The 27,587-nt window shown below is 42.3% G+C and overlaps 1 protein-coding gene across 1 annotated transcript in view; it reads left to right on the forward strand.

The window, feature by feature from the left end:
• LOC128901977 (homer protein homolog 1-like) overlaps positions 1-27,587 on the forward strand; it is a 104,207-nt gene that overhangs the window by 34,093 nt on the left and 42,527 nt on the right. The window contains exons 3-4 of the mRNA XM_054184197.1: positions 6,262-6,354; positions 21,402-21,544. Of these exons, the coding sequence (XP_054040172.1) occupies positions 6,262-6,354; positions 21,402-21,544 (236 nt within the window). The remainder of the gene's footprint in view (positions 1-6,261; positions 6,355-21,401; positions 21,545-27,587) is intronic.

Raw genomic sequence — 27,587 nt, forward strand, 5'->3', positions numbered from 1 at the left:
CTGACCGGCCTGTAGTTCCCCGGCTCCTCCTTCTTCCCCTTTTTGAAGACCAGAGTGACATTGACTTTCCTCCAGTCCTCAGGCACCTCGCCTGTTCTCCAGGACCTTTCAAAGATGATGGAGATTGGCTCAGCAATGACTTCTGCCAGCTCCCTCAGCACTCTCGGGTGCATCCCATCGGGACCCATGGACTTGTGGATATCCAGTTGACTTAATTGGTCTCTCACTTGATCCTCCTCAACCAAGGGGAAGTCTTCCTTCATCCAGACTTTCTCTGTTTCCTCCAAAGTCTGGGACTCCTGAGGGCTGGCCTGAGCAGTAACGACCGAAGCAAAGGCAGCATTCAGTAACTCCGCCTTCTCCGCATCTTCTGTCACCATGGCTCCTGTCTCATGCAACAGTGGGCCCACAACTTCTCTAGTTTTCCTTTTGCTTCCAATATACTTGAAGAAACCCTTCCTGTTGAGCTTGACCTCCCTTGCCAGGTTTAATTCCAAGGAGGCCTTGGCTTTCCTCGTTTCATCCCTGCTTACTCTGACAGCATTCTTGCAATCTTCCAAGTGGTCAGTCCCTTCTTCCACGTGCTGTAAACGTCCTTCTTCCACTTGAGCTTTTTCAGAAGCTCCCTGCTCAGCCATGCAGGTCTCCTGTGTCCCTTGCCCAATTTCTTGCCACCATTTGACCATGAGTCAGTATAGAGATAGAGCACTGGCCCCTTTTCTTGACACGCAATGTCTAAGGCTAGCTGAATGGCTTTCACCTCTGCAAACTGGCTCAATTCACCTTGTCCTTCAGCAATTTCAGCACCTTGTCGTATAGGTCTCCATGTAGCAGCCTTCCACCTCCGATGCTTTCCCACAATGCAACAGGACCCATCAGTGAACAGGGCATATTTCTTCTCATTTTCTGGTAGTTTATTATACAGTGGGGCCTCTTCAGCATGTGTCACCGCCTCCTCTGGTGATATTTCAAAATCTTTGCCTTCTGGCCAGTCCATGATCACTTCCAAGATTCCTGGGCAACTGGGGTTTCCTGTTTGAGCCCACTGTGTGATCAGTGAGACCCACTTACTCCACGTAGCATCAGTTGCCTGATGTGTGGTGGGGACCCTTTCTTTGAACATCCAGCCCAGCACCGGCAGTCGAGGTGCTAAGAGGAGCTGTGCTTCTGTACCAATCACTTCCGAAGCAGCTCGAACCCCTTCATATGCTGCCAATATCTCTTTCTCAGTTGGAGTATAGCTGGCCTCGGATCCTCTGTATCCTCGACTCGAAAACCCTGGGGGTCGACCTCGAGTCTCCCCTGGTGCTCTCTGCCAGAGGCTCCAGGTAGAGACATTCTCCCCAGATGCAGTATAGAGCGCATTTTTAATGTCTTGTCCTGCCCAGACTGGCCCCAGGGCCACTGCATGAACTTTTTCTCGTTTAATTTGTTCGAAGGCTTGTCATTGCTCAAGGCCCCATTTAAAATCATTCTTCTTCCGTGTGACTTGATATAGAGGGCTTACAATCAGACTGTAATTTGGAATATGCATCCTCCAGAAACCCACAATGCTTAAGAAAGCTTGTGTTTCCTTTTTACTAGTTGGTGGAGAGAAAGCTGCTATTTTGTTGATCACATCCATTGGGATCTGACGGCGTCCATCTTGCCATTTTATTCCTAAAAACTGGATCTCCTGTGCAGGTCCCTTGACCTTACTTTGTTTTATGGCAAAACCATCTCTCAAGGATTTGGACTATTTTCTTCCCTTTCTCAAAAAGGGATTACTCCTTGCAAAAATGACTTAAAAGTCCCTTCAAGAGGGTCAGAAGTAAGATCAGGCCTTCTACTCTGTCTGGGGAACTGCCCACTGGAAACTGGGCTGGCACTTTTCCTGGAGGAAGGACATCCCTTTTGTGATTGTCCTTCCTTGGAACTCCTGTACTCGTGCCTTTAGGGTCAAGGTAGGTTGTCCATCCCACTTCCTCATGTCCTCTCCGTGGTCATGCAGGTAGAACCACAGGGTGCCTCGTGGTGTGTACCCTCTATATCCTCTCTCTTGAGTGGAGAAACACTTACTCCTAGTAGCTGAGATACTGGTTTGTACAGGTGGGGAGTAGGACCTATCCTTTTTGAATTGCTGGAACTCCCAGGACAGTTTCTCAGCTATCATGTCTGGCAGTATCTCCACAGCCAAGATGAGGGAGGAAGAGAGACTTTCTTTGTATTTCCAGAGCTGGCCAGACACCTCATCAACTGTTGATCCCTCTTCGCCTTTCCATTCCATCACTGCCAATGAGCTTGCATATGACAATGGAGTGCTCCATACAAACTTCCGCCACATGAGCAGTGTGCATTGGACTTCATCAGGATCTGTGAGTAACTGTGCGATGTCTGGGTCATAATAAGCCATGTCCCGCATGGCTAATTCCCTCAGGTACTGGATACCTCTTTCCATGGTGGTCCACTTGCCTGGATGACATACAACATCTTCACTGAAGGAGTACCTTTCCCTCATGCCTGACAGGAGTCGCCTCCAGAGGCTGAGGGCTTGGGTCTTCTTCCCAATCGCCTTGTCAATGCCCCCTTCCCTAGACAGGGATCCCAGCTGTTTGGCTTCCCTACCCTCTAATTCCAGGCTACTGTCCCCGTTATCCCAGCACTGGAGCAGCCAGGTGACAATGAGCTCACCTGGAAGTTGCCTGAAATCTTTTTGCATATCCTGCAGCTCACTCAGGGATAGCGATGAAGTGATTATCTCTGGTTCTGCCTCTTCCTCTTGTCCTCGTGATGACCCTGGTTCATCATCATCCCTTACTAAGCAAACTGATTTCTCAGTGTATTCTTCTGTATAGGGGCGACTGATACCAGCATGGATTGGTTTTCTGGTTCAGCCTTACACTGGGGTTGCAGTAGCCAGCCTGTCGCGGGGGTTGGAGTAGCTGCAGTGCTTGTCACGGGGGTTGGAGTAGCTGCAGTGCCTGTCAGTCTGTTTTACGTCTCTTTCCCCTGAGGGTGCTGCATAATATTGAGCAGTGTTTGGTAGATACTGTCCAGGGCCCAGCACAGCGCAGTCAGTTGTGCCTCTCTGGAATAGCCACAGCATTTTCTTTTCAAATATTCTATCACTTCATCAGGTCCCGTAGTTGTTCGGGAGTGAAGTTCCAAACCATTGGAGGTGAGAAGTTCTCTAGATACCTGCCCATATTCTTCCACATGCCATGCCACCCATGACTATACAGCCTCAGGGCAGATCTCTGGGTGGTATATTCTTAAATCATTGTTTAACCCTAAACAAGACCTGAAACACATTCAGGAGACATAGCAACAGGAAGAAGCTCTAAAGCTGTTGTACCTGGCCCCAAGGAGAAAAGGGAGGCGAAAGAGCAGGGGAAAGTGCCCCCCCCCCGTTTTCCCCATAAATTGGGTGCGATTATTAGTAAATTCCAAGAGATGGCGCCCAAGGTACAGGCATGACAGGAATGCTGCATACACATACCAACTTAACCTCATGAACAGTGATGCTATCATAAGTCCCTATTACACAGGACAGCAAAATGATAAACCTAATCCCTCTCCCAGACATGTTAAAAATCACCATGGGGAATACGTAGTGCATATAAGAATTTACATAACACAACTACGTGGACAAACAAAGCAACATTGTGACCAGCAGGTATTTAGCTAATATAACAAATGCATATAACAAATTTGTTTTAACACACTCTGGTCAGATCTGTCATTATCTCAACCCTTCGAGCCCCGCGTTGGATGCCAAAAAGGACTGTTGTGGTTTAGCCTCAGACGGCAACAAATAACCATGCGGCCATTCGCTCACCCCTCCCCTCCCCTCTCAGTGGAATGGGGAAGAGAATCAGAAGAAAAAGGCAAAACTTGTGGATTGGGATAAAGGCAGTTTAACAGAACAGGAAAGGAAGAGAGAAAACAACAGCAATAATACTGACAAAAGAATATACAAAAACAATTACTGCACAATGTAACCGCTCAACAACCAGAACACAAAATGTCTATCCTGTTCCCGAGCAGTGATTCCTGCTCCCTGGCTAGCTCCCCCAGCTATATACTGAGCATGACGTCATGTGGTATCGAATATCCCCTTGGCCAGCTTGGATCAGCCATCCTGGCTGTGTCCCATCCTAACTTCTTGTGAAAATTAACAGTATCCCTGCTGGAACCAGGACAGGCACTCTTATCAACTTCACATGCAAACAGTATAGAAGAAAATTAATTAAACATTTGTTTATCTTCATTAGACCTTTTCTCAATATGTCAGACCACAAATTTACTGCAAGATTGTTCCATCAGGAGTCAGGTGGAAGTCAGTAATACCTAAAAGATGATTTCTATGTTGAAGAATATTCCTTTTACAGGATCAGGATTTCCTAGCGCAGTCCCTCTTGCTGCTTTAGTAGGGAGAACAAAATGTCCTATGATATTCAGAGAAAAATGAGGCTAATTTTCAAACAGAATATAAATCTGTGCTTTTGATAGTATCCTCCTATATGGGAAGAAATATTTCTTGTCAGGATTGCTGTCTGTTTTATCCCTTTGAATTAATTGGCCTGATTTATTACAAATAACTTAAGAGTATGCTAAATGACAAAAGGACCATCACAGCTACTTGTGAGATCCTCTTGCAGTCTCCCTCCACAATTTTTCCATCTTTTCCTTGAATTATTAATCCTCCAGAGAACCCTTCCTTTCATACCACAAGATCTCATCTTTGTTATTTAGGAATTTTATCAAGAGCTTGCTTTTATCTATCACCTGGCTGCCTCAAGGAATTATAGTAAATTTGTGAAAATTTTCCCTATGTCAGCCTAGTTGGCTTTTTCTTAGAATGTTATCTGTTTTTCTGTCTATTCATTATATATATATTTTTACAGTTTCTACCACTGTGATACAGAAGATCGTATTTACTGCCTTGCATGTCTTCAGCCGTTCTAAACCTCAGCATTACGTTTTCTCAGCAATCCTCTGGTCCTAAAGCTGTTTTAAATAATAGGTTGCCCATCAGATTTTGAGGTCTATCTACAACTCTTAAATGAGTATCATCCAGTTCTGGTGATCTGTTGCCAATTGTATTATCTGTTCTGATACTGATGATGTTGAATTAGAGTTTCAGGATGGTATATTTTTTCTCCTTCTATATTCAGGAAACATATGTTTTTAAATAACCTGACAGCTGAAATATAGGATACCAGTGCAGAGAAATGATACTTCCTCAAGTACTAATAGACTATCAGGAGAAGTATTTTAAAGACAATAAGGTTTTTTAAATCTTGCATAGCAAGTGAAATAGTTAAGGAAATTGTGTCACACAAAGGTAGCCTTCATCCCTTCTAAATACATGCAGTGCAAAACAATTTCTTTGTATGCTGCTGCTGGAGAGATTTAGAAGCTGTTGGTGAAGTTTCCAATGTTTTTACAAAATCATTTCAGTCTTAAACTGATCATAATAAGGTCATGTTCTGTATAAAAGCAGTAGCACACAAAAACAAATGCTTGGCTACTATAGCAATTAGCGTAGTGTCAAGCTACAATTTTTCTCTAGCCAGAGAATCTAGGCCCTATTTTTAATAAATTGATTTAATCTATCAAGTTTAAGAGTGCATGCATTTCTAAATTGCTGCTTTAGCTATTTTCTGGAAGAGGTATGTGTAGCAGAGAAATCAAGCTTCATATGGCAGTTCAATGTGAAATTCTTTCATGTTCAGTATATGTGAGTGTTTAGTTCAATTAATTTGTTCTTTAACTTGATTGATGTCAATGAACAATCAAGAAATGAACTTGACTCAGTATTCCCACTGCTGCTTTCCTAATTAGATACTGAAATTATAAATGCTGTTAAAATTTGGGAAGAAATTAGTATTGTTTCAGTCATGAAAGAATGAAGCCCATTGAAGGCTAATAGTGACCACAGTAGACTTAATTCGTTGTCAGGAAGACAGTAAAACCTGAACCTGAAAGCAGCTGTGCAAGGCAACTTATCACTATTATTAACCATATATGAGGTGGGTTTTTTAACACTATCAATTAAACTTTGTCGCATCATAATTTTACTGTCATATAAACAGAGTACATTATGTATGAAAGGTATGTCACTGTGTAACTCTTTTAAATGAGTATCTAATAAGGTGAAAAATTTTAAAATTCTACTTTGAAAAATATTAAGTACAGCATTCTGTTTTGCATGTAATACAACTACTGCACGCCTAATCTTTCTCTTTTTCTTTTTTTTTTAAACATACGTACCTTCAGTTTGCAGAAAAATTTCAGGAATTCAAAGAAGCTGCGCGACTAGCAAAGGAAAAATCCCAAGAAAAGATGGAGCTAACAAGTACACCCTCTCAAGTGAGTCTTATTCCCTGATTCAAGCTTAGTACTTCATAGTCTGTGCTACTTACTGTATCTTACACACATGCTGTATTAAAAATGAACAGGGTACTTCACAGTTTCCCTGAATCCTCTCAGCAGTCAACTAGAAGTGTCAAAGAGTCTAAGAATGCATTAGTATACAATGCAGAAGTGTCAAAGGGGCTTGCTTTAATATAAAAATTGGCCTTTTGTTTATTCCCATCCCTTTCTTTGAGCTTTCCCCAGAAAATATGTTATGAGTAAAGATGGTGAGCAGTTATGTAAGTAAATCTATAGTAAAGACCTTTTGTGTTTTTTCTTGTTGTATCTATGAAACTTCAGACGATGCACCGTAAAGGACTTCTATAAAAGAATCATTACAAGAAAAACTGAAGTTAAAAGAGCAAACTATTTTTACTTATTTCCTCCTGTTGTAGTATTCACTTGGGAAATGTGTTGAAGGAAGATGACAGATTCGCACATGGGTTCTGGAGTTTTATTGTGGTTTGCCATGTTGTAAAAGAAGAGCTTATAAAACACATCTCAAAACATGAACTGGGTTAATATAGGACTAAGAGGAAGAGAAATTAATATAGTCATATTTACATTAGTCATGCCTAAAATTAATTTACTTGAAAATGGATACTTTGAATTTGCTTTGAAAAAAGAAATTGCATGAGGCTTTTATGCCCCACCCCTCAAGTGTTTCTGATTCTGTGTGTAGCTATTTGCTTTGTTTTAAGCAATAGTGAAGGCAAAATTAATTCCTTCTCTTGGAGGATGAAGCAACTTTAACACAAGAGCAGGGATTCCTGAGCTGAGTACCATTAATGCAGCTGAGTCTTTTTTTTTTTTTTTGAATGACAGATGGTGTCCCCCCCCTCTCTCTCCAAGGAGAGAGAAAAAGAGACTTATGAGTTTAGGAAAACTAAACTACTTTAATGAAATATTAATAATAAAATAAGAAGGAAATAAGGAAATATATGCAACATATACAAAAACATATCGAGCTCTCAGGATGACTGGGCAAGTCCCAGACTGGACTCAGCAATGGACAGGATCTGGATTCTGGATCTGGAGTCAGGAATGCACAGATCAGGATCAAAGCAGACGAATGGAGTCCTCCTTGGAAGCCGGCCATTGAAGAAAGAGAGATGACCCTTTGATCCCTCAGCTTTTATACAGAGCATGAGGCAGATGGGATGGAATACCCTTGTTGGTCAGTTTTGGGTCACCTGTCCTGTCCGCTCCTCCCCACAGGTGTGATGCATCTACGCTTTTCTGCTTCCGACCCTTCAACAGGGCAAATAACAAAGTTAGCTGACCTTGGTTGTTATAGCAATAAGTATAAGCAAGAGCCTCTCTGCATACCATTCCTTGGCATAAATTAGAAACAATCAGGTCTTATCTCTGTGTGAGCGAACGGTGTCTGCACAATATGCTGATAATTTCAGAGAGTTCAGTTAGTTACAAGAGGCTTAGCTGCAAAGTAATATTACTGAACAGAAAATTGCTTCTGTTTTACCTAATTACACATTGAACTTCTCTGTTCTCCAGTATCACCCACCAGGTCCTTGAGCAAACACAGTCCCACAAATGGGTTTGCTTTGCCTGAAGTAGGAAAGACCCAAACAGTTTTTCCCAACATATTCCTTTCATGCACCACAGGGACTTTATCCCCTTCTACTGTATGTAAAAGGTCTGACTGAGCAGGACCAGCTCGACTGACGGATCCCCTGGCGTTAACTAACCAGGTAGCTTACAATAAATGCTTGTCTCAATTTTTAAAAGCTCCACCCCCTATTGCTTTCAGGGTAGTTGTTAATAGTCCATTGTATCACTCAGTTTTCTCAGACACTGGTGCATGATAGGGGATATGATATACCCACTCAATGCCATCTTCTTTTGCCCAAGTACTTATAAGACTGTTTTTGAAATGAGTCCCATTGTCTGACTCAATTCTTTCTGGAGTGCCATGTCGCCACAAGACTTGCTTTTCAAGGCCTAGGATGGTATTCCGGGCAGTGGCACAGGGTATGGCATAGGTTTCCAACCACCCGGTACTTCCTTCCACTACTGTAAGAACACAGCACTGACCCTGCAGGGTCTGAAGGAGTGTGATGTAGTCAATTTGCCAAGCCTCCCCATACTTATATTTCAGCCATCGTCCCCCATACCACAAAGGTTTTAACCTTTTAGCTTGCTTGATTCCAGTGCATGTTTCACAATCGTGGATAACCTGCGCAATAGCGTCCATGGTTAAATCCACCCCTCAGTCATGGGCCCATTGATATGTTGCATCCCTTCCTTGATGACCGGAAGTTTCATGGTAGATAGCTGTGTAATGTCCTCAGTCTCTACAGCTGCTATACCAAGAGCCCACTGATACCCTTTCAGGTCTTTGAAATATCCTCTCCTTAGGTAGTCTATACCAAGGATGTACGGAGCCTCTGGGCCAGTCACAATGGGTTTCTTTTGCCACTCCTTCCCAGTTAGGGTCACTTCAGCCTCCAATACAGACAGTTCTTGAGACCCACCCCCCTGTAACGGGTTCTTTTTTGTAGAGATTCCAATGTACAAACCAGAGCCCACACAAAGGGGAAAAAAAAAGGTTAACTCTGCTTTATTGTGAAGCCTTGTTACAGAGAAAAAAAGTACTGAGGTCCTTTTTCTCAGCACGTATACTGGGTTTGGTTCAACTAGTAATTTTCCATCATGTCTCACTTGGACCATCCTCTATTGTCCCTTACACACACCCCCATCACTCCAGAAATAGTCACAGATTCTGCCCCTTTATGATTCGATGGCAATAGGGTACACTGTGCACCAGTGTCCGCAAGGGCTTTATACTTTTGTGACTCTAATGTGCCAGGCCATCAAATCCACACAGTCCAATAAATTCGTTTTTCCGTCTCCTCCTACTGGGTGGAGGCAGGGCCCTTCTAATCTTGAGAACATCTACAATTAGCAGATGAATTCCTACCTTGACCAGAGAACCACTTACCGTGGACTGGAGCAGCCATCCTCCTGGAAACATTCTTTCTTCTATCTGTTTTATCTTGCAGCTCAAGTACTTGTGCCTGTAGGCCTGAGGTAGGTTGTCCATCACACTTCCTCATGTCCTCTCCATAGTCACGGAGGCAAAACCACAGGATATCTCGCATCAGGTCCTGTTTCTCTTGAGTCTGTCTCGTAGGAGGGTGTCTTTTCCTAACAGCTGCAATGTGGGTCCATGTAGGGGAAGAGTGGGCTCTTTCCTTCATCCCGGACAGTTTATCAAACAGATTATGAAACAGCTTCTCATTTTTCTTAGCCATTTTCTCGGTTTTCACAGCCACTTTTTCCACGGCTGCCACAGTGAGGGGACAAGAGAGAATTCATACTGTCGTACTCTGTTAGCCGCTTCATTTACAGTTGGTGTGTCAGCATCAGATTCTCCCCAGACCGTTGTTGACAGTGTGTGGGAATACGTTGGTGGTGCACTCTGCACAAACTTCCTCAGCATAGGTCATTTTGCATGGGATTTCATCAGGATCTACATTCACTCACCAGTCACCATAAATCACCTCTCACACAGACAGTTCTCTCAGGTATTTAATACCTTTTTCCATGCTGGTCCATCTGCTTGGATGGCATTTGATATCATCCTTAAAGGGATACCTGCCCTTTACGGCTTATACCAGTCGCCTCCAGAGTGAGTGTGTTTGTTTTTCTCCCAATCGCTTTATCAATACCTTCATCTCTGGCCAGGTTTCCCAACTGCCTGGCTTCTCTACCTTCTAAGTCTATGGTATTGGCCCCAGCATCCCAGCATCAGAGCAACCAGAAGATAAGCGTCTCACCTTCACGACGGCTAAAGTCCTTTCTCATATTTTGCAAGTCCTCAATAGAGAAGGATTTAACGATTATCTCTGCATCTGAGTCTTCCTTCTGCATTGATGCTTCCTGAGAAGGACCCTATCCCTGATCTGCTTTAGAAGGACCCTTTCCTTTATCTGCTTTAGAAGGACCCTCTCTTTGATCTTCATCAGAAGAACTCTCTCCCGTGCTCTCTGGCTCGAGCTGGTCTTCGTCATAAGGAGCAGGGGAACGAACTGACCTCCTTTTCTGCTTCCTGGACACCAGGGCAACTTGATGGAGTTTGAATAACAGCAGTTGTTCAAGCAGCTGGAGTAGTGATGGTGCTTGTTGCGGAGGCTGGAATAGCTCATGTCAGTACAGGCAATGGAATGGCTTCTGCCAGTATGGGCAGCGATGTGGCTTGTGCCAGTGCAGTCGGTAGAGTAACTTGTGCCGGTGCAGGACATGGAGTGGCTTGTGCTGGTTTGGGTGGCAAAGTGGCTTGTGCCAGTACACGCCGTGGAGCGGATTGTGCCAGTGCAGGCTGTGGAGTGTCTTGTTGCCAGTACGGTCTGTGGAGTTGCTTGTGACTGTACAGGCAATGGAATAAATTGTGGCAGTGCAGTCTGCAGAGTGGCTTGTGCTGGTGTGGTCGGTAGAGTAGCTTGTGCCGGTGCACACTTGTCACGGGCGGAGTGATTAACTTCACTTGTAAGAGAGAAGTGAAATGTTTATTAACATAAAGCAGTGATTTAACAAAGTTAGTAGTGAATGCAACAGTGTTTTACGAGATTCGATGCCAGGGTACACTTGATTATGTACTGCATTAGAGGACAGGGTCAGACAGAGCTGTCAGGGAGACCCTCCCGTTGAGTCACGAGGTTCGGAAAGGACCCCCTTGCTGTCTAAACTCCTTCTCAGAGAGGAGTCGAGGTGCGGCTGGATCCAATCCTAGTCCCAGACTTGGTCAACAGTTTATGTCTAAAGGATTATATATGCGCAATCAATCCTTTATATCACTTAGCTAAGATTTCAGAGTTTAGCATGCTCTCAGTCACTTATCGAGAATCTGTTGCAGCAAGGAATCTCTCAACCTCGAGGAGAAGAACCTTAAGCGAGCGTCCCCACTCAAGGGGAGATCCTGGCGTGCAGCCCGCTGCCGTGCAGGAGAGCTCAAAGGGGCTCTTGGGCTGTCCACTTTTTATGGAGTAAGATAATTGACCTATAGTCATATTCTCATGGGAACATGATACCTAGGTCCCCACTCCAGACAGTGTTTTGGTTATGTTGCCAGCCATCTCCCACAGTTCAAGTGCAACTCATAACAACTCCCGCTGATGGCCATGGCTTGAGCAGGAGCCAGGGGAGGAAAAGGGAAAAAGGGGAGACCGCACCACCACAACGCTGCATAGTGACTCGTGGATTTGAGTAGCAGCAGTGCATGTCACACAATACCCACTGCTGCACCTGTGTTTAATAAAAAAACAGCCCTGCAACACATTCAGGAAAGCCAACAACAAAATCATGATTTTATGAAAGTAACATTGATTTTCAAAACAGTCCAAAGGGTTTCCATCCCCTAGCTCTGATGGTGTCAATTTGGCATAAGCATTAAAGGGTGAAGTAAACTTTCCCAAGGTAAAACCAAAAGTGTAATTAGTAATAGAATCCATTATGTGATGCCCGAGATATGCAGGTAGAACCGTTACCCAAGTAATCATATTCTACATCTGAATCCCAAACCACAGCAGAATAGCACATTTAAACCACCGCATACAAACACAAAGAGCAAATAAACCATGCAACACATTTGGCAGGTTAAGCAGCGTTGCATCAATTAACTTTAAACAAAGGTCTCTAAAGGCATGATATAGCATTTTGTTTAAGAATGACATGATGTGAGCTGTCTGTTCTAATTTTTTAGCAACCTGGAATTCTAACTATTCAAGCAATCTATCAGAGCCTTGGTCGAGCCCCGCTCAAGCCCCATGTTGGGCGCCAATAAATCTGTCATGGTTTGGACTGGACTGGCCACTGAAATGGATGACAGATGCTCTCCCCCACCTCTCGCTCCAAGGAGAGGAGGGGGAGAGAGAGAGAGACTTACGAGTTTAGAAGAAACTAAAATACTTTAATGAAAATATTAGTAAAATAAAAAGAAAATAATGAAATAGATACAATATATACAAAACCATATCAAGCTCCCAGGATGGCGATCATGTGACCGGCAGGCACTGGGGAAGTCCCAGACTGGACTCATTGACAGATGGGAACTGGATTCTGGATCTGGAGTCAGGAATGCACACATTGGGATCAAAGGCAAACGAACAGAGTCCTCCTCAGACGCCGGCCATTGAAGAAAGAGACTTGACCATTTGATCCCTCAGCTTTTATACTGAGCGTGATGCATATGGGATGGAATACCCCTGTTGGTCAGTTTTGGGTCACCTGTCCTTTCCGCTCCTCCCTGCAAGTGGGACCCCTCTACGCTTTGCTGTTTCCGACCCTCCAACAGGGCAAATAACAGAATTAGCTGACCTTGATTGTTATAGCAATAAGTATAAGCAAAAGCCTCTCTGCGTACCATTCCTTGGTATTCACTATAAACATAGGTCTTATCACTCGAAGAGCAAACAGTTTCTGCACAATGTACTGTCAATTTCAGAGAGTTTCAGTTAGTTAGAAGAGGCTTATCTGAAAAGTAAAATTACTGAACAGAACGTTGGTTGTTTTACCTTAAACCAGGACAGCCTGCAAGGCACGTGATTCCAGTGTTGCCTTTCTCAATCATTTTACAGCTATTCTTTTCCTTTGCAGAGAGAGGGAGTAAAAGAGGAAGGAGAGATATTTTCAGTGGCCAGTCAAGACTTCGTAGGAACCTGGCTTTTTTAAGAAACTTTGACAGGAAATGCAAAGTGTGTGAGTAGTGAGCTCTATAACAGTAGCTCAGTTAGTTAGCTACAAGCGTCAGTCCCTCTGCTGTCTTGGACTTGCAGATATCATTCTGCATTAAATTAATAATAGGTAGGAAGATACTGCATACCAAAACTGGAAAATATGCATGTAAAACTTACATAGAATGTGTTACATTTCTCATGGTGCTGCTTTAAAAAATTCATTATTTTGCTCATGTCATAAACCCATGGATCTTACAGTGACAAGCCACCCTTGGTCTATTTTCTGTTACAGGCTTGCCTATGCACTGAAAATGCAACACTTTGATCTGGAGTTCACTGAGCAGCATGAATCAGTAGGCTGAAAACTCTGTGGTCTGCCCCCCCTTTATTTTTTTCTTTGTTTTTAAACTAATGTTAATTAGGTTCAAGTACAGAATCAAATAGTGCATATTGTGGGGTTTGCACCCTCCCCCCATCAGTCTTACAACCAACTGGAGAACTGGAGTCTGAACCTCAGTTCTTTTTTTTTTCTCTAAGCAAGAATCTGTCTTCAGTCTTCAGATATTTCTTGTGACACCGGTCATTTCAGATTAAGACCTCTGTTAATTTCTCAAATTGTGTGTTGAGTAAATTTAAAAAGTCAAATAAATTAAAATAATCCAACTTTTTCTTCTGCGATTCTGAGACCCTCATATACTATTAGGAATAGCTATTGCCTGAAAAGTTTTCGTATCACAACATTTCTATAGTGCAAGGAAGGGGTTGGTTTTGGCAAAATCATCATGGTTTTATCATCTGTATGGTATCTGAATCCATAGTGGGAACAGGAATCCTGAGTGTGAACAGGAGATAGACAACTGGAGTCGCACCCTGCCTTCCCTGAAAGAAGCACCTCAGGCAGACAGAGCTCCACATACAGAGCACTCCCCACCCTCTAGCAGCACAGCTGAATGTGGAGATTCAGAGGACAGGGGCCAGTGGCAACGAGTCCCTGCCCGGCGTGGCAGGCGTGCCTCCCAGGTAACCCCCACACCATCCCAGGTGCCCTTGCAGAACAGATATGATGTTCTGCAAAGGGAACCGGAGGATGAGAAGGACAACAGCTTGCTGAACTTGGAGTTGTCACCGAGGCCAAGATGGATTACGCCTCGTATAACAACATCCTCAGTTATGAAAGAAAGATGGGTCCTTGTAGTAGGGGACTTGATTCTGAAGGGAGTGTAAGGTCCCATATGTAGACCAGACCCAGTCTGTAGGGAAGTCTGCTGTCTCCCTGGGGCCAAAGTTAAGGATGTCCAGAGGAAACTCCCTACCCTAGTTAGGCCTACTGACTACTACCCTTTATTGATTTTTCAGTTAGGCAATGATGAAATTTCGGGAAGAAGCCTGAGGGCAATGAAGAAAGACTTCAGGGCCCTGGGACGGCTGGTGAGGGGATCAGGAGCACAAGTAGTGTTTGCTTCTATCCCAACAGTTGCAAAGATTGATGAGGAGATTAACAGGAAATGCCAGCTGATCAATGCCTGTCTCAGAGACTGGTGTCATCAGCAGGACTTCGGATTCTTTGATCATGGGCTGCTTTTCAGGACACCAGGCCTGCTGGCAACAGATGGCAAAAGCCTGTCTCAGAGGGGGAAAAGGGTTTTAGGGCGGGAGTTGGCAGGGCTCATTGACAGAGCTTTAAACTAGATTCGAAGGGGGATGGGGATAGATCCAAGCTTGCTAGCAAAAAGCCTGAAAGCAGCATGCTGGCACTAGACTTGGAAAAGATAGGGGGCGTAACCAGGCTCCTTAGGAATAAGTCTGGGGGTGGCAGAATTTTGGCTCCCTCCAGTAAAAAGGAGAAAGGACCAATAGCCCAGCTGAAGTGCTTATACACCAATGCACAGTAGCATGGGCAACAAACAGGAGGAGCTGGAAGCCATTGTGCAGCAGGATAATTATGATGTAGTCGCCATCACAGAAACGTGGTGGGATGACTCACATAGCTCTAGTGCTGCCATGGATGCCTATAGGCTCTTCAGGAAGGATAGGCAAGCAAGGAGAGGCGGGGGTGTGGCCCTGTATGTCAGGGAGTGTTATGAATGCTTTGAACTAAATGATGGTGATAATGGGGTTGAGTGTTTATGGGTAAGAATCAGGGGCAGGGCTAACAAGGCAGATATCGTAGTAGGAGTCTGTTATAGACCGCCCAACCAGGATGAGGAGGCAGATGAAATATTCTATAAACGGCTGGGAGAAGTCTCAAGATCGCGAGCTCTTGTCCTCGTGGGGGACTTCAATTTGCCGGACATCTGCTGGGAATACAATACAGCAGGGAAGGAACAGTCTAGAAGGTTCCTGGAATGTACTGGGGATAACTTCCTGACACAGCTGGTGAGAGCGCCAACTAGGGAAGGTGCCCTGCTGGATCTGTTGTTTGTAAACAGGGAAGGTCTTGTGGGGGATGTGAAGGTTGGAGGCTGTCTCGGGAACAGTGACCATGAAATGATAGAGTTTTCGGTTCTGGGAGAAGCAAGGAGGGGGGTCAGCAGAACTGCTACCTTGGACTTCCGGAGGGCGGACTTTGGGCTTTTCAGGAGCCTGGTTGACAAAGTCCCCTGGGAGGCAGTCCTCCAGGGCAAAGGAGCCCAGGAAGCCTGGATGATTTTCAAGAAGGAAGTCTTAAAGGCGCAGGAGCAGGCTGTCCCCATGTGCCGGAAGACAAGCCGTCGGGGAAGAAGACCGGCCTGGCTAAACAGGGAGCTAGTGTTGCAACTTAGGGAAAAAAAGAGGATCTATGGCCTCTGGAAGGAAGGGCAGGCCACTCAAGAGGACTACAAAGAGGTAGTGAAGCTATGTAGGGAAAAAATCAGGAGGGCCAAAGCCCAGCTAGAACTAAACCTGGCTTCTGTTGTCAAGGACAACAAAAAAAGTTTCTATAAATATATTAGCAATAAGAAGAGGACTAAGGATTATCTCTGTCCTCTAGTAGATGGGGCCGGTAACATAGTGACCAAGGATGAGGAAAAGGCTGAAGTACTTAATGCAGTCTTTGCCTCAGTCTTCAGCAGTAGAACCAGTTGTTCCCTGAGTACCCAGACCCCTCAGCTAGAAGACAGGGATGGGGAGCAGAATGAAGCCCCTGTAATCCAAAGGGAAACGGTGAGGGACCTGCTTCAGCACCTGGAGGTGCACAAATCTATGGGGCCAGATGGGATCCACCCAAGGGTATTGAAAGAGCTGGCGGAAGTGCTCGCCAGGCCACTTTGCATCATTTATGAGCAGTCCTGGACAACCAGGGAGGTCCCAGCTGACTGGAGGTTAGCAAATGTGACAGCCATCCACAAGAAGGGCCGGAAGGAGGATCCGGGGAACTACAGGCCAGTCAGTCCGACCTTGGTGCCTGGGAAGGTCATGGAACAGATCCTCCTCAGTGCCATTACACGGCACATGCAGGAGAACAGGGTGATCAGGCCCAGTCAGCATGGGTTTGTGAAGGGCAGGTCATGCCTATCAAACCTGATCTCCTTCTATGATAAGGTGACCCACTTAGTGGATGAGGGAAAAGCTGTGGATGTTATCTACTTGGATTTTTGCAAAGCTTTTGACACTGTTTCCCACAGCATCCTCCTGGAGAAACTGGCTGCTCATGGCCTGGACAGGTGTACTCTTCGCTGGGTAAAAAACTGGCTGGATGGCCGTGCCCAGAGAGTGGTGGTGAATGGAGTTAAATCCAGTTGGTGTCCGGTCACAAGTGGTGTCCCCCAGGGCTCGGTGCTGGGGCCGGTTCTCTTTAATATCTTTATCGATGATCTGGATGAAGGGATCGAATGCACCCTCAGTAAATTTGCAGATGACACCAAGTTAGGTGGGAGTGTCGGCCTGCTTGAGGGTAGGATGACTCTGCAGAGGGATCTGGACAGGCTGGATCGATGGGCAGAGGCTAATGGTATGAGGTTCAACAAGGCCAAGTGCCGGGTCCTGCACTTGGGTCACAACAACCCCATGCAGTGCTACAGGATTGGGGCAGAGTGGCTGGAAAGCAGCCCGGCAGAAAAGGACCTGGGGGTGTTGGTCGACTGCTGGCTGAATATGAGCCAGCAGTGTGCCCAGGTGGCCAAGAAGGTGAACAGCATCCTGGCCTGTATCAGGAATAGTGTGGCCAGCAGGACTAGGGAAGTGATCATCCCCCTGTACTCGGCACTGGTGAGGCCCCACCTCAAGTACTGCGTTCAGTTTTGGGCCCCTTGCTACAAGAGGGACATTGAGGTGCTGGAGTGTGTCCAGAGAAGGGCTACAAAGCTGGTGAGGGGTCTGGAGGACAAACCTTATGAAGAACGACTGAGGGAGCTGGGATTGTTTAGCCTGGAGAAAAGGAGGCTGAGGGGAGACCTTATCACCCTCTACAACTACCTGAAAGGAGGTTGTAGAGAGATGGGGGCTGACCTCTTCTCCCTGGTGACAAGTGATAGGACGAGAGGAAACGGGTTCAAGTTATGTCAGGGGAGGTTTAGACTGGATATTAGGAAACATTTTTTCACTGAAAGGGTTATTAAACTTTGGAATAGGCTGCCCAGGGAGGTGGTGGATTCATCATCCCTGGAGGTGTTTAAAAAAAGGGTAGATTTGGTACTTAGGGACATGGTTTAGAAGTGGTTTTTCTCAGGGTAGGTTAAAGGTTGGACTTGATGATCTTAAAGGTCCCTTCCAACCTCAGCAATTCTATGATTCTATGATTCTATGAATCAGTAGTGGGCAGCTGTATGTCTTTGCCAGTCAGTACTGAAGAGAGCTCTGTGAAGAACAGCGATGCCAGGGAAGTGTATGGAATACTTAATGAGAAAACAGTATACTACTTAATAAAAAACGAAGCCGGAATTGGTTTGGTTTGGTTTGTTCATGGTTTTAGAATCACCTAGTCCTTCTTTTCTTCTATTCCATATTTAATCACCATTAAAAGGTGAAGTCAATGTGCTATGAAGTCAGCTCGTTTTACTTTAGAGACTCTTTTGTGAGTACATGCATTTTGTTTATAAGATTTTGAAATTTAAGGCATCTTTTGATGAATTCCCCTCTATTATGCTTAGTTTGTATATTGTAGGCAACTGTCATTTTTATACTGCTTGTCAGCACCAGTCCTGGATACTTATTAGTAGGCCCAAGGCTCCTTTAGACAATGCAGGTCTCTGAAAAACTCTTAAATAGCAGACTCTCACATTTACTTGTCACGTTGAAAAATATTAATCCTCAGTCCATGTGTAAGTCCAGGACTGGCAAGTGACTTAAAGTTCAATATCCTCCAAAAGCCTATATATGATATAATAATGTCTTTATACCATCCTTTCTTCTCAAATGTATGAAATATCTATTTGTAGCTGTCGTGAGTGGGAAATATCAAGCCTAAAAATATGTCATTGGTTTACAGGAAGACTTTCAATTAAAGCACTGTTTTTTTTCCATATAGGGTCTTAGTTAACCCACTCTTCCAGTTAGGAGGGAGGGGTGAAAATCTTTTTCAGCTGACCAACTCTGTAAAATTTGAAGTGGATATGTGAAGGTATAAGGATATGGAATAAAAACTTCATTATTTACGAATGTCTCACAAAAATGTTTCTAGAATTCTTTTATTCTCTCCAAATAATATAAAATGTGAATATATTATTTGCAAACTTAGTTTTGGTCTGTGTAAGTGGTTTTTTTCATTTGTATTTGGTGCTTTATTCATAGCCAGCTTCATAATAAATTATTTACCAGGCAGGGATAGTTGTGAGTGTGTGAGAGCACTGATTAACCTGTATTGGTGGAAGAAATACATACTAGAATCTGATGCTAGTATGATCAGCCCCTCATGAATTTGCAGGGAGTGAACCTTTAGGTATTACCTAGACTGTGATGTTTGTCTGCATTAATTTTTTGTCACTTGACTTACATTCAAATTAGATGTCTCTGAAAGTACTTTACTGAAAAATAAGCCTAGATGGAACTTGCACAATTTTCTTCTGCTGAAATAATTTTTATGCATTCATACTTAAAATATTTTAATAAAGCTCTGGCTTTATGTATCTAATAATAGTGTTGTAGGAATTTTAGCTTAAAGATACAAGCAAGACAGATTTTGTGGGATGTGGTATATGTTTTTTAGAACATCTAGTGTAGTTTGGTAAGAGGAGGAAATAACAGAGAAACTCTTGGGTTCATAATGCCTTTCATTTAAGGGCAGTGGAAACTGTTTATCAAATCAGAGGATAATATTAAACAAAACCACATAATTTGTATAAAATAATTCCTGTGCCTGATTATCTTGCCAACTCTGCTCTCCTTTGACGCTTAATTTCAATTCAGTTTCAGTTCAGTAAAATTGTTCTGTAAAAATCAAGATTTAATTTTGACTTCTAAAGTATTAACACAAGATAATATGTGTATAAAATAAGAGGATTCTTCCCAAAAGTAGGTAACAATTTACATTCATAAAATAATTTACATTTATATTATAAATAACAGTTTATATTTGTGTAATAAATCAGTGTAAACTAATTATTTTCTGCTTTTTAATCAGTAGGAATTTAATAAGAAGATGCAGAATGGAGACTCTTGTGCATGTGCATTGTATAACTTGATGAATGCTAAATATAATAGAACTTGAAGTCGTCATTAAAATGTTTTAATATAACTCAGTATTACTCACTAATTCAAATTGTAGAGTGAGATATGTCTCTCACTATGTCAGAAATACAGTAGAATAAAAGCAAAATGTTGACAATTGTTGTGCTGCAAATGCTTAATATAATTTAAAGTGTAATGAAAATGTTAAACGACAATATTTTTGGTTAAGTGACGAGTGCTTTGTGGTAGGTGATGATAACAGCCAGATCTTATTTTCTTTCAAAGAACTGAGTTTTTCCATCTGGTCAAGTCTCAAAGTCAAGGGCAACATTTCTTATAGATATAGGATCAGATTCAGTATTGGCTTTCAAAAAGTCTTATCCTAGTTGAAGGCTGCAAGTGGAGGCTCAAAATTAGACCCTGATCTTGTAAGATCATGATCATCTTCAGACACTTTGCAATTTCCTCTGAGATTGCTGTTCTTCAGCTTTCTCCGCAGTGTCAAAGAGCTGGGAAGAGGAGCTGCTTGCTTTCCAGAGACTGTGCTTGTGCTTCAGTTTAATAACATTAACTAGCAGTTTTATCTCTTCCCCATGCAGATGGTAAAAGGCTGTGTGGCCATAGGAGATGCTTAGCTTTTGGAAATACTGTAATTCAACCAGTCTTCTGCTGTATAGACACCCCTCCATGACATCCATTTAACTCTATGCGTGAAACTCTTCTATCTTAGAGTTAAATGTTACCACTTGATTACTAAAAGCCTACTAAGACATTTTAAAATCGAGATGAGCTACTTAGCTTATATGATTCGCTTATCTCCTGCAAAAATCACTGCTTGAAAAAGTATATAATGGGAAAGAAAATATTAAAATTAAACCACATACAGGGACTGAAAAGCCTATAATGTTCTAACTTAGGATGTGAGCTACAGAGTGTACTTTGTTTTTTAAAAAGGAAGTACTTTTCAGTGACTAGAAATTGGAAAATAGTGTTTGTTGGACAAAACATAAATGTATGCGTTGACGTGATGAAGGCTGATTAAAACTGCACCAGTGCCTTCTGATAGGAAGACAGCCAATAAGCTTTTCAGGTGTCTGGTTGCGTAGCAGTAGCTGCCTGGGTATAACTGGAGTATTCGCCTTCCCAGATAATATCATGACCAGCCAAGAGCTAGGCCAGGCTAACGTGTCTACAAAAGTTTTGTGAGGACTGTGCTGAACAAATTTTCTTTACAGCTAGCTCATAGGTGAAACTGTGAACGCACCACCAATGGCCCTTCCACTGTTCACTTTGGTCAATACACAAAATGAAAGCTAGATTTTCAAACAAATATCAGAATTATTTGTTTCACCATGTTAGAATATAAAGTAAGAGATAAGAATCCTGGGTGTCAATAGTCGCCTGTTGTGTAGCTGTCTGAGGGCTGAATATAATATCAGGTAAGAGAGAAGTCTGTAATAAGCAGGAAGCTGGATACTCGGAAAGAAATCATAGGTCAGTTGTGCTTTGTGCAAGATAATGTGAATCCTGTGGTAATACACTTCTTAATTAAATTCACATGATGAAATATGACCATGAGGGATGCTGGAAATCTGTGAGCCTCACATTAATACTGCCTAAAGTCCGTATCTCATTTAAGAATTAATGTCAGTGCTTATATACACCATAGCCTTCCTGAGCAGGTTGCTTGGTAATTCTAATGTGTCGTTTGTTTTACTTAAGGAATCAGCTGGAGGGGATATTCAGTCTCCTTTAACGCCAGAAAGTATTAATGGGACAGATGACGAGAGAGTGATGCCAGAAGTGACGCAGAACTCAGAACCAAGAGCTGAACCAACCCAGAACGCATTGTCATTTACCCATAGGTACAGATTCCATTCTCACATCCTGATTAAGTGATACTTATGTCCTTCCTCATTAAAGAGACCTTCTCCCATGTCGTGGCTTCCACCTAGCAAAGTTAAGAATTAAATTGCGTGATTAGAAAAAAAAAAAAAGATTGACTGTCAGATTTGCAGTATAATCTTTGTTTTCACAAAAAACATGAGGAAATCTCTTTAAGATTTTGGAGGGCATTATTTTATAGTTTAATCAGCTGAATGCAAGCCCTTGAACACTGGCTAGTGCAGGTGTCCCTTTAACAGGAAGCATTATTTCAATGTTTGAGATCTTAGTAAAGTTAACTGCTTCTTAGAATATTACAATTAAATTATTTTTGCACACATTTTCTTTAAATGACTGATATGATTGGATGTTAGCCTTTCACTGATGAGTTGTTGGAAGAAAAGAGACTCTTACAACACTTTCACATTATAAAATTTAAAACAGCCTTTAATTGAACAGTTCTCTGACAGTTGTAAACATTTTTCAACTTTTTTTTGAAGCATGAGAAGTGTAGTTCTGCTTCAGACTGAATTATAATTCATTGCACTAGCAATACTGTACTCTTTTCTTTAAGAAAACTAGGACTTTTAATTTAATGATACAAATAATGAGTTAAGATGGGTATATCTCGTCTATTAGAAATGATTGTAAATGGGACACTCAATAAAACACATTATGTACTGAGACCATGGAGAGTAACTTAAATATTTAATAAACTTAGAGCAAAGCTAGAAATTCTTTCATAATACTTCTTAAACATGGTCTGAATCGGTTTAGAGTTTAAGAGCTCTTGATTAAAGGTTGGGGAACGCCAGGATGTCAGATATGTCATGCAAATAATTCGGAATGAGCAGAGATGGAATTGGAATTGTTCAAGACCTCATTTTTTGTAAGAGAATACTACTATTAAACAATTTTGGAAAAAAATAATTTACATTTTCAAATGAGAAAAAAAATATACTTTTCTAGCAGAGTGATTGTGTTTATACTTCAGTTGTCACCAGTGCATCTATTACATGTTTTACAAGAAATGGTACTTTGTAAGAGACCTCCATGCATGTTAAAAGAGTATTACAAATGTTGCACAGCAGTGTTCTGTAATGAGTTCATTTAAACTTACTGTTTGTGTGTTGGAATTCTCTATCAATATTTTCGTGAAAAGGAGTTCTGATAAAGTCCACACAGGAGTAGTGGTGTTTGTTTTTTTTAAAAAAATGACAGCTGCAAAATATTCCCTCTCACTTTGCATATGTAAATATATTTTCTGGTATGCCGATATAGTAACTATGCTTTGCTCTGTATTGACCATGACTGATGATATTTTTTGAAACTACCCAGTTTTAATTTTTGATGGTGTAGAATAGACATTGCAAAATTTTTACGTGCTTTGCATTTTTCTATCTATTTCATGATGCAGTGTGAGTGCTTGGTTTTAGTTTATTGTCCTATTAAATACCACTAGCTAGAATTGGTCTTCTGACAGTAACTCTACACTTTGAGGGTCCCTTCTCATGATGATTCACATGAGAATCATTTGTCTTGCTAATGGTAGCTTCAAGCTTGTTAGTGAGCTATTACTGAAGAAAATGCAATTGTTTTCAAACCCTTTGAAATTAATTAAATTTTGGACTATATAAGGTTTTTATTATAAATAAATAAAGATTCATATAGGTTACTTTTAATAACTTTTAATACTGAAAAGCTCAAGTGAGGACATTTATATATTATTAATTAATCCAGACAGAAAATGCTTTCAGGTGCTTTCTGTCAATTTTTTTGTATAGAAAAAAAAGAATCCTTTTGTGTGTGTGTGAGTGTCAAGGAACACTGTCTCAATCAGAGGAAAACTACCATTTTAAAAAATGTATATTCCAAAAGATTCCAGTTATTTCCCAGGCACCATTATGTTTTTCAAGTTGATGACATAACTTAGTTTGGATATTGCTGCTTTGATTGGATTTAATTGTTAGCTGTAATGAAGGCTCTCTAAAATGGCACTATGTAAAACATGCATGAAAGAGATGGAAAGTAAAACCTCCAGGACTGTGTTAGTGCTGGTTAAATGGGCATGTTTTTGTTGAGGCATTTCATAATATTAAATTGGCAACTTGGTAGACATACCTAGTTGCTTGTGCTGGCTGGAAGGGTGCTCTTTGCATCTTTGCAGGAAGTCTGTCTGCCTCTGATTTCCAAAAAAAAAAAAAAAATTAAACAAAATCTTACACCCCGATCATTGGAGACTCCCTGGTCTTTTCACGTCGGGTACAGAAAAGGATTGTGCTCCTCCGTGTTCCCTGCCCTTTTGATGCTGCTGTGTATTGGTTACACTCCATGTGTGATGGAGAGGAGTTGCCACACAGCCCTTTCCCTGTATTCCCTGGTAACTCCTGACGATCACTGAGCCTCTTCCACACCCTGTGTTTCAGCAAAGTTAAAGTTTAGCCAATGCTTCTGGGTGAGAAGGATAATGCTGGAAGGGCATGTGAGTGTTGTCTTGTGCATGGCAATGCTTTTTACATATTTGCCTTTACTCCTGGAGCTGTTGATCAATCTCTAGGTGCTTTTCAAAAGAAAAGATGGTGTGGGTCTTCCTTCCAATGAGTTCAGCTATACGGGACATGAGAGTCATTGAAGCTGGCCATGCTTCACTGAAATAACACTAGTGTAACAAGTTCATTTCTTCCACGATTAGGAAAACTATATTCTGCTCTGGCATGACAGTACATACTTACCCTGCGAAGATCCAAAAGGAGTGGTCCTCAGTGTAGGCTGGAGCACAGGGAACCACAGAATCATAGAATCATAGAATCATAGGGTTGGAAGGAACCTCTGGAGATCATCTAGTCCAACCCCCCTGCCAGAGCAGGGTCACGTAGAGCAGATTGCACAGGAACAGTGTCCAGGTGGGTTTTGAATGTCTCCAGAGATGGAGACTCCACCACCTCTCTGGGCAGCCTGTTCCAGTGCTCTGCCACCCTCAAAGTAAAGAAGTTCCTCCTCATGTTTAGGTGGAACTTTCTATGTTCAAGTTTGTGCCCGTTACCTCTTGTCCTGTCACTGGGCACCACTGAAAAGAGCCTGGCCCCATCCTCCTGACACCCACCCTTTAAGTATTTTATAAGCATTGATAAGGTCCCCCCTCAGCCGTCTTTTTTCCAGACTGAAGAGACCCAAGTCCCTCAGCCTTTCTTCATAAGAGAGGTGTTCCAGTCCCCTCATCATCTTGGTAGCCCTCTGCTGTACCCTCTCCAGCAGTTCCCTGTCCCTCTTGAACTGGGGAGCCCAGAACTGGACACAGTACTCCAGGTGCGGCCTCACCAGGGCAGAGTAGAGGGGGAGGATGACCTCCCTCGACCTGCTGGCCACACTCTTCTTGATGCAGCCCAGGATGCCATTGGCCTTCTTGGCCACGAGGGCACATTGCTGGCTCATGGTCATCCTGTTGTCCACCAGGACTCCCAGGTCTCTGGGAGAGGCATGTGTGGGGCCACCTGGCAGGAGCTCAGGTAGCCATGGGGCAAAGGTTGGAGCTTCATGGGCAGGATGAGGGGCCACAGCACCGCACAGCAAGGATGGCTGGTGAGGTGGTAACTGTGTTGCTGCCGAGAGAGTTAGCCTCTCAGAGCTCATTAGCGAGCTTAGCTGAGTGCAGTCATCTCTGTGTCAGAGAACAGGGGTAAAGGTTTGAAGGGGGTTGTTGTCAAGACAGTGATGAAGAAGTTTTCATGTCTGTATGAACTGGAAGGGTCTGAAAGGAGTTAGCAAGGTCAAAATGAAAGGTGTGGAGGTCATGCTTTAGTCTACATCTTACTACTTGTCACTTTTAATCTTCGCACAATGAAAAATGTTCAATTTCGTTTTCACAGAATCATAGAATCATAGAATGTGTTGGGTTGGAAGGGACCTTTAAAGGTCATCTAGTCCAATCCCTCTGCAGTAAGCAGGGACATCTTTAACTAGATCAGGACTTTGTTGTAACACATCCTCTCTGGCAGGGATATGTCCTCTTCTGCAAGCATTTTTTCTGTGCTTTGTATGTCTTAGTGTAGATAGTTGGGGGCTATGTTATTTCAGCAGAGTAAGTACAGACTATTTTGGTATTTATAGTTATTTTCTGACCCAAAAGCTGAAAAAAAAATTACTTACGTCACCAGAGTTTTGTTATTAGATCTTTATTTTTTTTATTATTTCAGTAAATAATTTTAAGTATTGAAATGAACATTCTCCAATATATGTCTGTCGGAAGATGTCGAAATGGGAGACGGACCCGGAGTAACGATGGAGTCTCAATATGAGTATGATCGTTCTCCCTTTATTCAAGTTTTCACAGAGTATATAGAGACAGGCAATAAGAGCACGCGCTAGCGGCAGCTATATGATTGGCTTACAGTCTCTGTTCACGCGCTGTCCATGCAGTTCATTCACACATCAGATTGGTTACAAGAATTCACATAGTAAATTGCTTAGTCATTAGCACAACATGTTTTCTACCTTCTCAGTCCCCATTTTTCCCATGTACTAATTCCATCTTCTACCACCTGTTTTGCTCTTAATCGAATCTCTCATAGTAGGGAGGCTGGCTCACGTGACCATTTTCTCTCAGACACATTCCTACAATACCCCCTTTTTCTTCTTGAGCCAGCCAGACCTTATGCATGGCATTTTCTGTCATGTCAATCACTTTGCGGAGAACACATGAGGCTACCATAATCAATAATAATATAACCAACAATAGCATGAGCCCTTGCTTTAGTAAGTCTGATAACCATCCCATTATACCCCATGAGCTTAACCAATCATCGAAACCATTTTTAACCGCTTTTAATTTGGACATGTTATCCTTCAGCTCCCGTAACTGCTTATGAATGGATGATGAGTGGTCGGAAAGGTTCATACAACACATACCTTCAAAATCTTCACATCCATGACCCTGAGCTAACAGCAAAAAAATCAATAGTTTTGCAACATAGCATGCCGAATGCTATCAGCATCAGTAAGCAAGCTAGGTATGATTTCAGTTGTAAGGTTTATCTGTTTACTTGCCCAACACCCTATCTTATTCAACGTATTTAATGCCGTTGCTGTTCCTAGCGAAGGAAGAATACTTAGCCCTATTCTTTGTCCGAGATTTGAAAATGTTATATGGTCGTCACAGGATGGAGTGAAGGTATGAACTGTTCTCTTGGCTCTGTGTTTCCTGTGTGCTCTGCTCACTGTGTCTTTGGCCGTATGCAGGCCTCTGCTCATAGATCTGCCACATCTGTCTACAATCCTATTCATATCCCATGATCATAATAGAGCAAAAGTCTACTTGCTTCAATTTATCCTTATCTGTAAAGTCCTAACACTGTTCACAGGCAGTGTGACTCTAGTCAACTGCTTGAGAGATAAGGCTATTAAATGGTTATGAGCCTTGCACAGAAAGATAAACTCTTGCAATTAAACCTCTTGCCTTTTTTAAACTAACAATAATGGTTAATGTTGAATTATGAAGTAATATTACTTGGGAGCTCCCACATCTTATAATATAACCTGAGCACTGCTCTCATTAGTTAATGTTGCCAAAACAAATGAAAGTAAAATGTAACCTAAGCCTGGCATTAGAATTTTTAAAAATCTTCGCTGAGACTCTGATCGAGTCTGATTTTCTGAACAATGGATAGTCCAGGAAGGCTTTTTTCTAACAAAAGCTAGTTAATAAAATCTAATATTTAAAATAATTAAGACTAAAAAAGTGTGTATTTTCTTAACTAAATATTAGTTTTCTCAGACATATTACTTTTTTATAAAATATTTTCCACATTCTTTAAATTGTGATTATTTTTTTTCCCAACTAAAAAAAGTTGACCATAAAAAGGCATTTGGAGAGAAAATAGTTGCTAAAAAATTTGTAACCGTTTCCAATGTGACTGCACCTGGCTTTTAAATGTAAGTTTTAATCCTGCTGGTGCATAGTTTACAATTCCTGATGGCCTGAATATACCAAAGAAATACTATACTGAGCTTATTTAGCCTTAGAATATA

The sequence above is a fragment of the Rissa tridactyla genome, chromosome W (assembly GCF_028500815.1).
Source record: "Rissa tridactyla isolate bRisTri1 chromosome W, bRisTri1.patW.cur.20221130, whole genome shotgun sequence".
Lineage (NCBI taxonomy): Eukaryota > Metazoa > Chordata > Aves > Charadriiformes > Laridae > Rissa > Rissa tridactyla.